At 38.5% G+C, this 19,448-nt stretch overlaps 1 protein-coding gene across 1 annotated transcript in view; it reads right to left on the bottom strand.

The window, feature by feature from the left end:
* LOC126109589 (glutamate-gated chloride channel) overlaps positions 1 to 19,448 on the bottom strand; it is a 519,836-nt gene that overhangs the window by 7,408 nt on the left and 492,980 nt on the right. The window contains exon 12 of the mRNA XM_049914624.1: positions 10,229 to 10,336. Within this exon, the coding sequence (XP_049770581.1) occupies positions 10,229 to 10,336 (108 nt within the window). The remainder of the gene's footprint in view (positions 1 to 10,228; positions 10,337 to 19,448) is intronic.

Genomic DNA, 19,448 nt, shown 5'->3' with positions numbered 1-19,448 from the left:
ACACATACTGCAAGTATATGAAACTGAAAAGTTATTTTTGAATTTTTACAATTTTTACTGTACAGGAAATAACAAAAGTGGCTGGTGATAATGGTATAAATATTTATTTTGAGGAGGAAAGTTGCAACTCACCATATAGTGGAGAGTCTGGGTCACAGATAGGCACAACAAAAACATTTTCACACCTCCAGCTTTCGGCCAATGACCGTTGTCAACAACAGACACACATATGCACATACACACACTCACGCAAATGCAACTCACACATATGACTGGTCTCAGGCAACTGAAACCACACTTTGCCTGAGACTGCAGTCCTGTGTGTGAGTTGCATTGGCATGAGTGTGTGTGTGCGTATGTGTGTCTCTTGTTGACAAAAGCCATTGAATTTAAGTGTGAAAATCTTTTTGTTGCGCATATCTGCGACTCAGCATCTCTGCTATATGGTGAGAAGCAACTTTCCTTCTCATAACATTGTTACATTCCATCCTGGATTTTCCATTGGTATAAATATTTTGTATAAATAAACATTGTATTTAAGGAAATATTAAAAATTTAAGTTCAGTCTTGCTAATAGGGATTTTTTTCTTTTGAGAATTGATATTATCAATAATTTAAAGGTCCTAAATCTCTACTATGCAACAAACATTTTGTTCTCTTTCAGAATTTTAGAATTTTGTAGCTCAGGAAATATTACTAAACAACAATGTTCTAATAACTATACAAACCTTAGAATAAAAAACTTTCAAAAATAAAGAGTTATTAACTAATCAAACAATGGAAAATCCAGAATGGAAAGTAACAATACTATGAGAAGGAAAGTTGCTACTTATATAGCGGAGATGTTGAGTCGACTCAGCATCTTTGCTACATAGTGAGTGGCAACTTCTCTTCTCAAGAACAATTAATTCACAGTTCAAAATTTTTTGGGTACAGAAATGTATACTTTTACTGTAATAACATGTTGGTTCACAAAATATCTAAAATCTAAGACTGGCATGTTTTGCTAGAATATCCTGTAGTCAATGACTACTGCTCCATTAAGTCAGTAGCTATTTACAGTAATTGATTGTGTCTTGAGAGATCTTAACAAGTTGTCAAGGGTGTTACACTTCAAAAAAACGTCAGAATAAACTTGTAAGACAGAGTGTAGACTATGCCAAGAGTTAAAATTGGGTATAAAAGTAGTGTGAAACCAACAATACCTCAAAATCTGATCAAGTTCTGGCAAATGATTGCAACTAAGATGACGCTTAGAGCATTTTGTCCAGTAACTGAAATATTGTGCATAAAAATAGACTCATAATTTCAAATGGACGTCCAAAGACATAATAGCTATCAAAACTTCAGAAGTAACAGTGTGACAATGATGAATCTTTGGTAATGAGATGGACTACAGAAAGTGACAATTATCTGTATTTGTGACAGCAGCTGCAGCAATGGAGGAGGAGACAATTGTGAGAGAAATATGGCATCCTCCTCATCTGAACAAACTTCTTTCCAACATATGTGATAGGCATTGGTGGATCTGATACTTTCAAAGACAGAAGAGTACTGTTTCTGAATTTCCTTTTCATTTATTCTTTCCTTCCCCACCTATTTCCCTCTCATCAGTCCTCTGAATGGTTTGATGAAGACCACCATGAATTCCTCCCCCATACCAACCTATTCAACATGAAGTAGCACTTGCACCCTATGTCCTCAGTTATTTGTTAGACATATTCCAACATCTGTCTTCCTCTACAGTTTTTACTATCTACAGTTTCCTTAAGTATCACGGGAGTTATTGCTCGATATCCTTTCACAGAATGCTGTGCTCCAAACCTACATTATCAGAAAGTTTTTCCTAAAATTAGGACTGATGTTTGATACTTATGTCTTCCTTGCTTCTTGTGTCACATGTAATTTTGCCTCTAAGGTAGCAACATTCTTTCCCTTTGTCCACTTTGTGGCCTCCAGTTTTCATGTTAAAGTTAACTGTTAATCTCATTTCTGCTACATTTTAATCTTTTTTCAGTTTATTCTCAACCCATAGTATGTGCTCATTAGACAGTTCACTTCATTCAACAAGTCCTGCAAATCTTCCTCACTTTTACCAGGAACAGCAACGTCATCATCGAATCTTATCACTGACCAGCTGTTACCTCCAGCTCTCTTGCATATCAGTAGCTTTGTTATGATGGGTGAAGGTGAGTAAGTAAGCTACTGTAAGTGCAATAACCTCAGCTACCCTCACATGCCTGCCTGTTCAGGTAAGTACAGCTCACAATGTGCCCCCTATTCTTCCCCCTCCCATGCTGTCACAATACACGATGTGTAGGCACGTGTAGAATCACTGCCGAGCATTGCGCACAGAGGGGCAAGGGCTGGAGTGTGCATCTGTGCATCGTGCAACTGAAGTAGCTAGGCAGTTATACAACTTGTATATTATGGAACAAATAGTGTGGAAGAATGGATTAAACACACGAAGATTGTATAAGCATTATATTCATTACTTTTAATCATACCACACAGCACATATCAACCAATGTAAGCATTTTCACAAATATGAATCCAGATAAGATAGAGGAAAAAGTATTTTCATCACTAGGTGATCCTGGAATACTTAGGTACTTGTCAAACTGATGTGATTTGCATCCAAGCAGCAGTATCTCTTCTAAAGATCTAACTTTTAACTTTTATGTGAGAGTACATTTCATAGAAGCTTGAATTCAATATACAGCTAGGGAATACAGAAGAGTTCAGTCAACTTTATTTCAGTTACCTTCACTATGACAGCTGCTGTTTGTCTAATGGTTGCAACTTTTAAGAGGCACTTCATGTTTCAGTGAATGCAATGGGATAAATATGCTGCAAAACTGGACTAGATCATTGAAGTTTAATCCCTCAGAGTCTTTGTGGAGCTTACAAAAAAATATATCTTTTTGATGTCATCTGAGAGGCAGTCATGAGAACATTATGGGGCTCACTTGTGCAGAGTAGATCACTCTAAGAAAGTACAAGGAGCTTCTTGAGGAAGAGACATTTTCTGTGCACACAGGAGAAGTGAGCTAGAAATGCCTCAACACAATGATGTAATACAGAATGTTCGAAAAGTTGCTGTTCAGTTACAAAGTATGTACAAAATGACATCCACTAATGGCTATACAAGTCTGAAACCACTTTATTCTATTGGAAAAAACGTTCTGCACACCTGATTGTAATATGCTTCTCATATTTGCAGTTATTTCAGTTTTTTAGTCACAAAGTGTGCTCAGGCCATTTCAATGCACTACAGATTTTGCTACTCCTGAAAAATAGAAGTCTGGTGGAGTACGATTCAGTGAGTGGTGGAGCCACAGGTTTTCTGAGATGACACATTCTCCTAAAAGCTCTTCCAGAAGATCCATAGTGTTAGCTGTGTGTACAGCAACACCATCTTGTTGCAACCAAGAGTAGTTGATTTTGTTTTCCTTTAGTTAGCCAGTGAAATTGTAAATCATTAAACAATAATGTTCAGTGTTCACAGCTTCTCTAAAAAATAAAAGTCCAATAATGTACTCTCTGGATACTTCTATCCACAATCCAATGGCATTTCAAGCACAACACGAGATTTCTCCATCGACCATAATGGTGGACTTTGTGTGCTAACATGACCAGAGAGGTGGAACCAGGCTTTGTCTGTATAGAAGGTGACATCAAGGATACCAGTGGTATTCCTTTCAATGAAATGTGTAAACCATTTGAAATAACAAATTCACTTTTAATGATCTGCATCTTTTAATTCATGCACTGCTGTAATTTTATACAGAAAGAATTTTGAAGTTTGTCTTGCCACTTACACATGATTGGAGGTCCAGTATCTTTTTCTTGTGCCATCTTACATAATGATTTTGCTGGGCTATGCTGCTTGAAGCCAAAATATCCAACAAATTCTGTTCATTTAGCTTAGGTGGTCTTCCAGTTCATTCAGAATCTAACACTGAGCTGTCCCTCAAAACTTCTCAATGAACTGCATTGTGATTACGTACAACTGTTTCTGGAAATTTTTCAGCAAATGCCTACTGCACTAAACCTATCTAGTTATTGGCTTTTCGAAACACATCTTCAACAAGAAGAATAAGTTCCTCAACTGAAAGCACCATAACTTAGAAATAAATTGAACATCTAAACACTAAACGTCACGGGAACAAGGAATAATTTCTGTAGTGCTTAAGGAAACTGTAGAGAGTAAAAACAGTAGAGGAATACAGAGACTGAAATATCTCAAATATAAGATTTTGGCTCCTATAATATTCTTGGCAGGTTTTGCAAGAAAATCCAGAAAAAAAGTGTGCACCTAAATTTCTGCCCACAAAAAATAGAATATACTATTAACATTTTTTAACAAATACATAGTGTATTGCTTACAATTCCTGTCTTTTACATTATTGCTGAACCTGTAGTTCATCAACTGAACTGAACAGTTCAACGCTAAGTCCATAATTCCTTGCCCAGTGACTTTCTAAATGCATGGCAGAGGGAGAAGTGGTACAGTATGTTAGCTGCTCTTAGACATGAAGCAGAACAGGAGACATGTGTATTACAGTGACTGCAAGGGGTGGAGGACCTCTGGCACAGCCATGGGCACCCACGTGCCACTCTGCTATGCCAACCTATTTATGAGCCATCTAGACCAAAACCCAAAAACTCCTGGCATGGTTCAGGTTCACTGATAATATCTTCATGATCTGGACTCAGGACCAAGACACCACTTCCAGGATGTTGACCTCGCCCTCTCCGGTGGCTCCACTCAGATCTCTGCCCACATTAAATATTAAATCCATCACCCACCAACAGTACCTGCATTTTGAGAATTGCCATCCCTTAAAAAAAAAAAAAAAAAAAAAAAAAAAAAAAAAAAAAAAAAAAAAAAAAAAAAAAAACGTACATCCCAGCCACCTGGGAGTGGCATATCTGTAGTAACAAGAACTCCCGTGCCCAGTATGCTGACGGCCTCATCTAGTCCACAAACAGATTTCCTGTTCCATATCCCTATCCACCCCTAATCCTCCCAGGAACCAGTTACAAAGGAGCTGACACTCAAAACCACCCAGACTGGAACAACTGAACCACATTCTTCACAGTGGCTTTGATTATCATCCTACCCTGAAATGAGGGACATCCTACCCAAGATCCTTCCCACCCTTCCTAAAGTGATATTCTGTTGCCCATCCAATCTACACAACATCGTAGTCTGTCTCTTAAGTTATTCCCAATCGTAGCCCCTTTCCACAGAGACCGTATCCCTACGAAGGACCCCGGTGCAAAAGCTGTCTAATCTATCCACTCAGCACTTTCTATTGCACCCCTTCTATGGCCACCTGTGAAAGCAGCCGTGTTACATATCAACTCTGCTGCAATCATTGCACAGTTTTCTATATTGGTATGACTACCAACCAGATGTCCATTATGACAATTGGCCACCACAAAACTCTGGCCGAGAGCAAAATGGGCTACTCTGTGAGAGAGCATGCTTGACTTCAATGGCTGCTTGAAATCTGAGCCATCCAGTTCCTCCCTTCCAGTATCAGCTTTTCATAACTGTGAATGGGAGTTACTTACAATACATTTTCTGCTCCCAAAATTATCCTGGCCTCAAATTAGGATAAACTATTGTTTCCACACCCTCCACTCAACAGCCTCCACTCCCACTGTCCTATTACCTCCTCTGAATTCACATTCCTTCATCCTCACTCTGGGCTGCTCTCTGCTAATGCACCCACCAGTCTTTTTCCCTTCCTTGCTCCTCTCCATTTCTGCTTCCCGTTCCCACCCCCACCGCCCCTTCATCACAGACTCCCAACAATGTGCTTGGTAGCTTCATCCTCCCGGACAGCACTCTTCTCTCCCTCCACCCATACCCTGCTATCCCTCCCCCTTCCCCACTCCATTCCAGATTGTCACTCTTGTTCAACATGACCGTTGCATTCTGGCTGAAGAAGCCCCGAGATCTATCCAATGTGCATGAAATGTGCTTGCTCGTGTGAATGTGTGTGTGTGTTATCTTTTCTGAAGGAGGCTTTGGCCAAATGCTCAGTGAGTAACACTGTTTTGTTACGCCTGTCTGCAACTCATTATATCATCTTTATAGTGAATAGCTATCTATTCTTTTATTAATATTGCTAACTAATTAAAACCTACCCACCTCACCCTCATCATTTCCAAACAAGCTTTGTATCTGATCAGACTGATGATCAACCGCTGAACCAGGCACGCCTACATCATCCTTTGGCTAAAGAACAGGCATTGAAGAGCACACACTGAGAAAGATGACACAATGGTAGGACACTCAATTTGCATTCAGGAGGAAGATGGTTCAAATCCCCCACTGGCCACCTAGATTAAAATTTTCTGTGGCTCCCCTAAATTGTTAAGGCAGAAGCTGGAATGGTTTCTATGAAAAGAACAAAGCCAATTTCCTTCTCGAGTCTGAGCACTTGCTCTGTCTCTAATGACCTGATCACTGATGGGACATTAAACCCTGATCACCTGGTATTAAGAAAACAGGAGAATTGACTTGCCCTTGACATTACTTAGTAAAACCAACAGCAAAGATCAGCCATTATACTCAAATGTCATTCAGTTTATCTGGGCCAGTGGCACAGTTGCCAAAGAAGCAACATTTGAATAGGTACACTCAAATAGCTTGCTACGTATGACTATGAAAATCATCTCAAAATGAACCTGAGCAAAGCCCAATTCTGAACATTCCACCTGCAAAATGGGGAATTACTAGAAGACTCTGAATTAATTGAGATCAGCAGGAGTTTGAACTGTGTGACGTGCCGAGATACTTATGGTTCGAGTTACGTTGATCTGACCTTCAAACAGCAGTGAATGTGAAGTAGAAAGTATTTGCAAGGAACACAATCATTTGCAGACAGACACAAGAGCTACAGTCACAAAAGTTGAAAAAACCGCTACAGCCCAGTGTGTTTCTAGTACTGAGCATGTAGCTTCAATTTGGAGGCACTATTTCCCGACAATAAGCAAACTGGTATCACCATCAGTGACACCCAATGTGTGTCAGGATGCCTCAAATCAGCTGTGTGTCACAGAAGGAAGCAACACCAGCTTTGGATGGCAGATAAGCTGCCACTGTGACTGAACGATACAATACCCAACCTCTTTCCAGAGACTGATACCTGCCTCACAGACTGTGATACAGGAAGAGACTTTTTCACATCACTGAGACACTCATATTATCTCTACAGTCATGCTAACTCCAGTTGCAGTAGTATGTAGAGGTGTGGTTAGTAAACTACCCTACACACCTTGGAAGACTTTGAACTGACTGAAGATGGACGTATCCCGGCGGGAGATGAATGGGATTATGCCAGGGATGCTCACCCACATATATGTATCGATTAGTTAAGCTGGCCACCTTCTGGTTTGTCCCTACTTTCCTGTCACCTTCACCACAGATAACCCGAAGGAAACAAAGAGCCCCCTCTGCAGTAGAAAATTGGAAATCATCAACTGATGTAGCTTCAAAACACGCAAAAGGTAAAGAAAGATGAATTCCTTGTAATATCTACCAACTACACGCTGAATATCAGCACAGCGAACTAGTTGGGCCCCATATGTATTTCTATTTGCAAGACCTACACCAAACAGACTATCTTTCCTTTTCATCCCATCCAGTAAGTCTCCTCTGACCCAGGATTTTGGGAGACTTTTCTGCACTCTCTTCATTTCCTAAACCTCACTTGTCCTTTTCCTTCACCCCTTTCCTTCCCCTTCAACCCTTCTGTTAGAAGAAGTAGCCACTGGCTCTGAAAACTTGCAAATCTAAACATCTTCATATGTGTGTTCTCCTGCTGCTGCTTGGTGAGTAGATTTTTTTTATCTATCCAATCACAATGGTGGAACAGGCCAGTTCTGAAAAAATACTGAACTTTTCTTGGCTAGCCTGGTATTGCAAGTATTTTCTTTCTCTTAATTAGTATCAGTTATAGTAGTATGTGTTCCTCTGCTGCTGCTTGGTTAGTAGATGTTTTATCCATCAGTTTAGATTATGCTATCAATAATTGACTATTTTCATTGTTATATTAGTATCAGTATTGATATGAATGCAAACCAAAATCCTAACTGTATCTTTAAGTAAATTTCTTTAAATAAATTTTTTCATATTTTTATATAAAATGTTATACTGCCTTGTCAAAATACAAGTCCTTTATCATGAATGTGGTAAAATGGGCACTAAATACATAAACTCTCTGTCAAAATTTCAGTACAAGGAACTCGGCATGCTAATGATGTGAAATTTACTGGTCATTCAAAACGTTGCATTATTACTACACGATTAGCACAGACGGGGAACAGTGCACACATAGATTGAGAAATATCTCTGAACACTTATGTGCAGTGCATTTATAATTGGCCACAGCTGAACATTGCTACATTGTCAATACAAGTGTAAACAATAAGATCAACTTGTGAAGATTTACAGAGTGCAGATGGTTAGTCTATAATAATACACTATCATGAAATTGGAGCTCATAGTGTCCTTGTAACTTGTTGCTACTTATTGTGTCCATTCCTTCAATAGGAACAGTATGGTCAGTAACATGAGAGCATTAATGCATCAAGTTTACCTCGGAACTACAAGTGGAAAACTATGTGCAATGTAATTTGCCACTTTATGCGTGGGTTGCTGAAAGTGAATGTAGAGTATTGCACCTTTTTTTCTCTCCCACTGTGCCCTGCGCAGTGTTCCAAGTTAAGTTGTGGATGAAGTACTTTCACCATGGCCAAGAGGAGTATATAGAACAACAAAACTGTACAGACCGTGAGTTTTCATTATGTTGTACGATACAGAACTTGACAGAGTGAGTTGATTTTTCATTTTCTCACAGCAAGAGAACCCATGAGCATACAAAACCATGTGACGAATGTGTGTTCCGAAGACTTGTGCTGAAAGAACTGGATAAATGACAAATCTGTTAGTGGATCACAAAGTGTTGCATTAGCACAGACTGTTGAACATGGCCTCTGCATAGTAGTGACGGATTGTACAGCTTCATCGTGAGCATTTTTACAACAAATGAAATGAGGCATGTGCTATACCACTAATCTGCATGAACTATTTATTTGTGCAACAGACCAGACACCAACCCAAAAATGTCTCCAGCCATAATGGAATCAACATCAGAGACAGTGAGTCTAGGGTTGACAACAAACAGTCTTGTGAAACAGGTTTTCTTTCAACATACACATCAGTCATTGCCAAGTGAGATGTTATGATCTGAACACCATCTCTGACAAACAAATGTGTGCTGTGATAGTCTGGAGAGCTGTTGTGTAGCTTTGGTCATTTCAACTCCTCTGAATTATCAGTACTCTCAACAGCTACTGGTAGTCAAAGAAGTTGTAGTGGAACAAAAACTGTAAGACGTCAGTATACTTGATGTGTCACAGGGCCGAGCAACATGGGACTTCGAAGCATCAAAGGTCACCGCAGTGCATATTTTTATAATATACTGTAACATTTGACTCACAGCACAAAAAGCTTACAAGCAAACAAGCTGATAGGCTTATGCCTTTTTTTCTCCCCCTCCCCAAATGATTAGGAAGAGTTAGTTAATCTGAGTGCAGAAGCCATGCTAGCCCACAAAGACGTTACTTTCTTGGAAATGGTTGTGATAATCTGGACACAAAGCCTGACATTCTGCTAATACACAGAACCTGACCATTACAGAGATCTTGTAAGCTCCTTCAATACATTAGTGAGGGTGAATTTTGTCATCTCCGTGCTCATCTGTACATTACAAAGTGTTTAGGAATCCCGTCAGCATGATGGCCTACCCATTAATTCAAATGTGGCCTTCTGAAAGACTTTTCTCAGAGTGTAAGCCACTGAACTTATCCTTTTACAACACAGATGAATTCTGTGTTGGACAGAAGCTGCCTGTAATGTCATTTGTCAGACACTTTTAAAACCAGTTTGATTAAATACCACTACAAATTGGGGTTGTTGTTGCTGTGCTTGCTATCTTATTGTTCTGTAGAGCAATTAATTTGTTGTATTTCTAGAAGCCGTTACATGAACTGAATTTCATTCATTTATGATTCTTTCACTGATTTATAAATGGAAAAAATGCTAGTGCGTCAACCAAAAATGAGCTAGTGTGTCAACCAAAAATGAAATACATAAATTAATTTCAAAATCTGATCAGCCTAGATATGCAGGATAGAGCCAACATACCTCAGTAGCACAGCCATTGTTGGCAGAATGTGTGCACGGGTTGGGGCCACAGTTGGTGCAGGTGACTATTTCGTTGGGAGCTGATGTGTCCCTTTTGTTTTTGTCACCCTGTGAACAAAATATGTAACAGCCTATCTCAGGTGACCTATTTCTAGAACATCTACTAATAGTGCATGTTTTTAATTCTACACAACTAAATACTAAGAACTACACTAATAGCATACAAAAGTCTAATTACCAAAACATATATTCCTACATTTCAATTCGTGTTTGAAAAAGTCTCATTAAGATAATTTTGTTTGATTATCTACGCAAAAAAAGTTCTGTCCTATCTTTGAAATGACAATTCCAGTCCATTTCTTCTATGACAAGATGCAGCTGCTGACTTAACTGTTCACAGAAAGAGAGATAGCAACATTATTACATGAGGGGAGAACTGTTTTTTGAGGTTTTTTGATTTTGTGTGACGAAATGTGTATTCAGAGATGACCACCAAATAAACACATATGCTTGACAGACACTGACTGTAGTCCCTATAATAGTATCTTTCATACAATCACATCGAACCTACGAACTCGTGTATACAAACAATGAATGAGAGGACAGACATAGTTTACTTTTAAAGCCCTCAATGGTCACTACTCTCTGAAATATTAATTACTTGTTAAACAGTGTTATTAACATCTGATGACCATGAATAAACAGCTCAAAAATGGTCAGTGAAGTAAAATATTGCTATGCCACAATGACACTCTCAGATCCACAACTCTGAACACTTCATTCCTGATCACAACACGAATATTTTAGTATGTAGTGTGCAGACTGTGGGGTGTAACTAAATATCTTGATAATTGGAAATTACTAATAGCACTATAGAAAATAATGTGTAGTGTAAGTAAGCCAATATTCAGATCCTTAAACATCAAAATCCTTTATTGGCAAATATTTGGAAATAAATGGACAATAATTGGATAGTAAAAAGCAGCAGCTTTCTTCAAAATAACAATTTTTCTGCTAATTTTCTAAGAAGTCAATTTTGTGCCTTTTGAAATATAAATATGATGTCTTGAGAGCCACTGACAATTAATTTCTACTACCTATCCTTAATTATACGACCAACAGAGGCGTCTCTGTTGTGGGGGCTGAATATCATCAATAATTTCATACATCTTAGGGATTCCCCAAAAGGTAAAGGGATTTGTGGAATGTGTCAGTTAATAAAAGCATGATGAAATTCAAACCTCCTACGCTTCAGATGTCAAAAACAGGTTGAAGTTTAATCCAGGAAGTACCTGCAAATATTCCCACTAGCTCATTTCATGTTTATGAGTTAGCAGAGTGGGGGACAACTCCATACCTTTGGTAGACTACTGTATCTCCACTGCTGTAGCATACATAAAAAAAATACATATCCAGCTGGTTCTGTTAGTAACAAGTATGCTAGGCCTTTCCTAGTGGTAGGTTGGTATCCCAGTTTAACAGCATACGAGTTGTGTTCTCAATATTACACACACACACACACACACACACACACACACACACACACGCACTTTTCCCTGAAACTGTATACATTTATTTCAGTCTGTATATCTGATTTCCTTACCTTGTTTTATCACTTCTCTTTTTTTTTTTTAAGTGTCCAACTTTTAGCTCTGTATAGCAAAGGCCATTATTTTTTGAGTTTCATCCTAATTTTCTTTAACATTTTATTCTTCAGAACAGTTTTGTATGTGCATATTACCTGACTAAGCTTTTGTCTTTTTTATGAATACTTAATTTACATTCACATTATTGAAATTGTGACTTTCCAGTGGGCAGAGGGGCAAGAGCATCTGCACAGTTAATCCAAAAGGACCAATGAGAATAATGGAAGTTGAAGAAGTCAACAGAGATGTTCCTTCCACCAGAAAGAGTGGTGAACCCAGTTACTCGCAACTGGTAATGACAAAAACTAATCACTTAAGTTGTCTCTGACATGAGTTCAAATGTCCCAAATGTCTGACCAAATGAGAAAGTATAACATACATGGGCAAACTGAATGCACAAGATAAGAGTATTGAAGGAATACTTAAATAGAAGTACTTAGTTTGAGATCAGGACTAAGGGGAAGAGCAGATGTTGTGAAGTACTTAGTATGCAAATGCCAGTGAGGTTAACATTCCTGCATAAGGCACTTACATGTGAGGAGCCTAATGCATTCCCAGTTGGTATTGCTGACAACAGATCAAGTTGGAAAACAATAACCATTATAAACAGACAAGAAGAAGATTATGAAGAAGAAGAACAGAGAATGTTGATACTAAAACAGCAGTAAAACAATAGTAAAAAATGAAGTACTGAGGTAAATGAAGAGCTTGAGACTGTTGTTAGAAAGGATAACATCAGAGAAATGTGAACTCCAGATTATAAAGGAGCTAAGACAACAAGAAAAAATGGGAAAGGAATTGACCTAGTTATGGATCTCCTCTCTCTCACCTTTTGCATTGAGTGGAAATACCACTTCATCTCCTAGCACTAATCCTCAAACAACAGAGCAAGCATCAAACCCTGTCTAGAACAGTTCCAACATAAATTCCTGACAGATTAAAAAAAATTAGAGAGAGAGAGAGAGAGAGAGAGAGAGAGAGAGAGAGAGAGAGAGAGAGAGAGAGAAGGCTTTCCTGGATTTCTTCACTTCCAGCATTGCCTCTCAGTTCCCCTGAAAAATATCTCTGAAACCTTGAACCTGACTGCAGACTTTGATCACCATTCCTGTGGACAGATGTTCTGCTACTGTGGTACTCGACCACAGATACTGAGCGACAGATGGGCTTCATCAATTCTTGGACACTTTGACATGTGAAACTGTTCATCAAAACCCATTTCTTCCCTCCAGATGAAGCTGCAGAAAACCCTAAAATGCCTAGGGCCCTTACAACAAAGTCTCGCACCTGCCTCCAAAGAACAGTGAGTTCTCCTTCAATTGAAACTTCTGGGCAAATAGGCCATAGTCGATGTATAAAAGTTTCTCTTAACATTTCATCTCCAACTTTGGGAGACATCTTCATAGGTAAAGAGGCAAACTGCAGTCAGAAGTCGAGGGAGCACGAAATATATAGACAGTATAGAGGGCACCACAGAGCATCACATGACATCGGCCATGATACTATCTCTGGCAATGCCAACATTGTCGATTGGAAGTAATCGATTGTCATTCTTACTGTGCAACACTGACATCCAAATTTTGTCTAATTTAACACCTTCCTCTTTTCTGTTAAATTATAATGGTATTTATAAATGCCAGTAGCCTCTCTAAACATGTGCACATGTTAATGCAATGTTTTCAATATGATGCTCATCTCACTGAATTTTACTTCATGATCATCCTTTTGGTGAACGTGTTTCACTACAGCCAATTTATTTGTATGTCCTAGGTGGCAGTTCCTCTTCCAGATGGGTATTAACTTTTCTTTTCATGGTCGCAATATAAACCAGTCCATAGTTATAAGGAATTTTATATACACCTGGTGTACCCAAAGGATCAGTCCTTCTGTGGTCAATATCTTTTAGGAGACTTTTGAACAACAGGTGTTGCAGATTGTTAGTAAAAGACCAGCCAGGTAGCACCATTATGTCGGTGATACTTTGGTACTATGGACACATGATGCACATGCGTTGGATACCTTCCTGATACATCTCGATAGTATCAATCTGAAAATCCAGTTACTATGGAGACAGAGAATAATGGCTAACTGAATTTTCTGGATTTGTCTATTATCAAGCAAAGGGATAGGATGTTGGGCCATAGAGAACCTTGGTGGACAGGGCATACAAAATCTGTGAACCAACTTATTTAAAAGATGGGGTTGAACATATATGGTCAACATTCAAGAAGAATGGTTATTCTAACATGGAGATAGATCAAGGACTTAGCTCTAGGGAGAGAATCAGGATCAACAATGAACAACAGCCACCCAAGGGGAATTTTCCTTCGATTCATTAATAAGATTGGAGATCGGATTTGGAAAGTATTGAGCAAGTATGGTGTGAAAACTATCTTCAGACCAACCAGGAAGACAAAACAATGTTCAAGATCAGTAAAAGATATACAACAGCCTTTGGCTACCACTGGGTGTATCCAAAATTCCTTGTAGTTGGGGAATGGTTTATATTGGGACCACAAAAAGAAGTATTAACACCTGTCTCGTTAAACACAAGAGGATTTGCTGCCTGGGACATATGGATAAATCAGTCATAGCGAAATATGTTTACCAACAGGGTAATTATGAAATAAAATTCAGCAAGTCGAATGTCATATCGAAAACACTGCATTATCATGTGCGCGATAAAGGCTACTGAGATTTATAAAAACCATAATAATTTTAACAGAAAATAGTAAGGTGTTAAATCAAATAAAATTCAGGTGTCAATGTTGCACCACGAGAATGATTATTAATTACTTCAAATTGACAATGTTGGCATTACCAGAGATAGATAACTTCAAGTCATGTGCTGGACTGTGGCAATCTCTACACTGCCTGTGTATTTGGTACTCCCTCAAGTTCTGATCTGGTTGCAATCTGCTACTTTACCTCAGAAGATGTCTCCCACAGTTGGAGACGAACACACAAATAAGGAGAGAGGTAATGGGAATCAGGATTGCACTGTCTTAGATTGACCATTTCACAAATCACATGGGAGGAGCATTTTCCAACCTCCAAAAGCTGTGTCCTCTGGTTTGGTACAGATTCAATTACAACCTCTTTGCAGCTTGTATTTATCTTGAACTATTGCTCCACTTCCTGCAACTTCCATTTGAAATAACTCAAATTCACCTGGCCATTCTTTATTCAAAGCCACTTTCCTGGATGGTCAGCAACATCTCACTGAAGTTACATCCAAACTACAGTCCACATCAAACTAATCAACAAATAACATTATCTCAGGCTCGACAGCTGCTATCCATTCCACGTCAAATGCTCCATTCCATACAGCTTATGTATCAACTTCTGCTCTAAAACCAAATCCCTCAATACCTGTACTAATTATCTCTCATAGGTTTTTTTCTCTCACAACTGTAGCACTGACATTGTTGATTAATGCCCTGAGCAGTCTTCTCCTGTTCCTCTGACCAATACAGCTTTACCTTCCACAAGTAAGTTCATCATCCTGTACCACCCAGGCCTCAAAGGTCTGAATATTACTCCATCTGGGCTACAACTTTCTCACTTTGGACTAACCCTGAGAACTGTACCTGAAATCCTGCACGCCACACATCACACGCTGTTACCTTTATTACTGTTGAATTCTCCAGATGACACAACTAGATTAATCTGGCAGTCTTTCAAGAGGGCAGCAATATTCATTATCCAAAAAATCAGCTTTTATGTTATGTTTACCTTTTCTTCATAACCTCCACTTTTCAATCATTCCCACAGGCAACAACCTGAAAGTGTTAAGCATTGGAACCTAGGTAGCCAAGAAACGTGACTATTTCTGCTGATTCGGCTTGCAGGAAATGATTTAGATTTGGATGATGTGTTAGCTAACAAATAGAATGTGCAATGGCTCTACCATGCTGGAAGAGTCTACTCGTCCTTGTAGCCAAAGGTATCTTTTCTAATAAGGCTGAAAGCCCATTTTCTGGAAAGACTAGATACTGGAGCCCTGTGAGATGAAGTGGAACCACAACAGTCCCAATCGACTTACTATCTATTATACCATGCCACACATTAACATAGAATTATTGATGAAAATTTGTCTCCACAAATGCACATGCATATGTAATGTTCACCATTTCTTGTATGTGGAACACAAATACCTGTAGAGATTTTGTGAGAACTTGCAGAAGGACTATGTTCTACCACCTGGGCAATGGCTTCCTCCTCATCTACACAATGTTCAAATTAAATATGACTGCAGGGCACTGCACTAATCTCAGGCTGTTTAGTGAAGACAGGAATGAACACTCTCGAATCTGATACTCTGTAGTTAGGAAGTCATCTATCGTATTTTCTGTAAGTAGCAGCAGCAGTGATTCCATTATAAAACCTGCACACAAATACCAAGTCAGCATCCTCCGCAGTTGTAAATGTTGTGTGCTTAAACAGTAGAATTGGCCAACAAATCACAATCACAGTTGAAAAACTCAATTATGTAAACTTGAGCACAAAACTTGAACATCACAACAGAAATGGCAACTGATAAAATTACATCAATCTGGACATTGAAGGCTTAGGACAGTTTGTACTCATTCTAATTCTCTGGCAGTATGTATCCCATTCACAGCAAGGCAGAGACAGTGATGTTTATTGTGGAGTCAGCAACAGTGAAGTTGGATTATGGATGAATCCTTCTCCAGATTTTAAAATGATATTTTTCATGCAAAAGTTCAATACCTGGACAAAATCATGTTAATATACCAATTTGATGGTGACATCCTCATGTGGGGAGGAATTATGAAGAATGGACTGATGAAGCTTCAAACATTTGTTGATGGTGGATGGAATACCATTAGTGATATGAGGCACTGCAACAATTTATGCAACTTGGAGAGATGTAGCTTATCCAGGCTTCCACTTGATGGACAATACACTCATCCATATGGGTCACTCTGGTGGATGAATCTGCCGTAGGCGAATGTATCCATCGCAGAGACTTGCCAGTGAGGTCTCTTGAACTTCATCCTACAGAACATGTCTGTACATTGTGGCTTCAAGAATGAATGCAGTATTTTTTCACACTTGTGTTCTTATTTATTTAATTTGTTTTCTTATTTGGCTTTTTAGGCCATTATCTGGTGGTTATCTACAAAACTTGCCATATGCCTAAACTGACAGTGTCTTCACATTTCGTTCTTCCATTCATTTCAGTTCACAAAGATGTAATTGTTCTTAGTGTTTTGACAGTTGGTTTGTGCACATAAAGTGGGGAATGTGCAAGGATATAACATTGACCAAAGAATAAAAGTAAAGTTGGTCTAATAATTTTGGTGATCTATTTAGGTACAAGGTGAATATGAAAAAAGAGCTAAAAATAATATAAGAATAAAATTTTAAAAAAGACGTATCAAAATGGGGAGTTTGAAAAATGTAGAATTTCACTTTGTGTACAGCCAAGATGAATAATCTTATCTCCTTGTCTGGGCCATTCCTGTCGTCTGTTACTATTTTTGATATTGTGGAAGGTATGACCCACTTTCAGCACTTTAAAAAAAAAAAAAAAAAATGTGCAGCTCCAGTTTCAGAACATTTTTAGAGACATGTATTGGAAACTGATGTATACTGTATGTCTTGCAGTTATCTTTTTCCTTGCTCTCTAAGTCTTGCAACACTATGTTCATGACAGATGCTCTCTTTTTCTTGATTATGATTCACCTTTTGGAAACTGTTGTATAAAGTTACTTAAAAACTATGTAGTTATTTTTAGGAGCGATGCATAAATGCTATTATACTGATATTATCTTTACAGTGAATTTAGACAAAATTACTGATCTGAGGTTAATTTGTTTTCAACTCGAGGAGTGAAAAATTTCTTTTGTCAAAGGTATCTGAGACATAGGATGAAAGAAATTGCAAACTTCTCTGCAGTCTATTATGGAGTGAGGGCACAAGAAACTAGCATTTAAGTCTTCACATAGGAGAAAGTGGTGGGGATACTGGCCCATACATTAGAAACAGATTTGTGGAGTCCATCTTCATCAGGGACATGTACAGAGAACATACAGTTATTCTATAAGATATGTGGACATCAACTGCTTACAAAATGGCAACAGGGGGAGAGGAAGAGCAGTGGCATTTGTTGTTCACAAGTGTGGTTGCTCCACTTTCAGCTCTCTCTCAAATGTGCTTGTCATTTCTCTGCACCTTAGTAAAGGGATAATGGAACCTGTCATGTGTATATCTCTCATGCAAGGAGGTCATCCCTGTGCTAAGTACAAAGGAAGATCTGGGTTCTCATTAGAAAAGCCACAGAAAACATATACCAGGCTGGCCAAACTGGCTATGAACCCCTGCTCCACTCATATTAAAAGTCTCAATTATTGCCACAACCCTGATGATGTTTTTCTCACTCTTTATCCCGTTTTTTCTCTTCCTAGGTGAAGAACTTGCAAATGATGGGGGGTATGATTTTGGAGTGGTATTGAGAAGATGAAAGTTATAAACATGTGGTGTAGTCAGTTGTTCCCACTATTCCTTAGTAAACCTGGAAGACATTTCAATGCCTTCATGAAATAAAATGAGATCATTTGTTCCTTCAAAGGAAACCATTGAGGTCAATAGCCAAATTAACTGAAGAGTGTGTAGAGTTGGTCACATTTTGATTTATTTAAACAGATTCCCAGCTGCCACTTTACTCATCGTATCTTAAAAAGAGCTACAACAAACATGGTACATCACCACATTTTTGTTACTGTGCATCCTGTGTGTTGATACCCTGTTTAAGATATACTCTACATCTGTACTCTCCAAATCATTCTGAAATGTGAGACTGGGTACTTCCCACTGCACCATATATTATAGTTACTTGCAGTTCCATTTGTGTGTGGACTGACTGAAGAATGACTACTTAAGTGGCTTTTTGTGTACTGTAGTTAGGTTAATCTTGTCTTTCAGACTTTCACAAACCTGCCATACTTTGTATACATTCAGTATGCCCTGTTAGACATATTTGGTATTCATTAAAATTTTAGGATGAATCACACAAGTGTTTCATAAGTGATCTCTTTAGTGTGGACTGATTGAATTTTCCCAGTGTTCTACCAATGAAATAAAGTTTTCCACCTGCTTTTCCTATGACTGAACTTACGTAATCATTCCATTTCCTACCCCCTCGAACTGTTACACTCAGATATTCTGATGAGTTGACTGACTCAAACTGTGACTCACTGAAACTGTAGTCATACAATATTACGTTTACTACTTTTGTGATCATTTAAAACTAGTTGACGAATTTTGCACCAACTCCTGATCTTGTCACGGTCCAATTGGATATCTGTGCAGTTTCTATTTTCATTTTATTTTTAATTTTTTTCCAGATGGTTCTTCATTACAGATAACTACATCAGCTGAAGAAAGTTTGAAGTTACTATTAATATTGTCTACTGGCTGATTAATATAGAACATGAAGAGTCATGGTTCTAACACACTTCCCTTGGTAACGTTTGTTGATGACTCCCCACCCACAATTCTCAATAAGTGTGTGAGTCCCACACAAATTAGGATCAACAAGGATACCGAAT

This window comes from Schistocerca cancellata, chromosome 12 (genome assembly GCF_023864275.1).
Source record: "Schistocerca cancellata isolate TAMUIC-IGC-003103 chromosome 12, iqSchCanc2.1, whole genome shotgun sequence".
NCBI lineage: Eukaryota > Metazoa > Arthropoda > Insecta > Orthoptera > Acrididae > Schistocerca > Schistocerca cancellata.
This window is presented reverse-complemented; position numbering and strand designations above follow the sequence as displayed.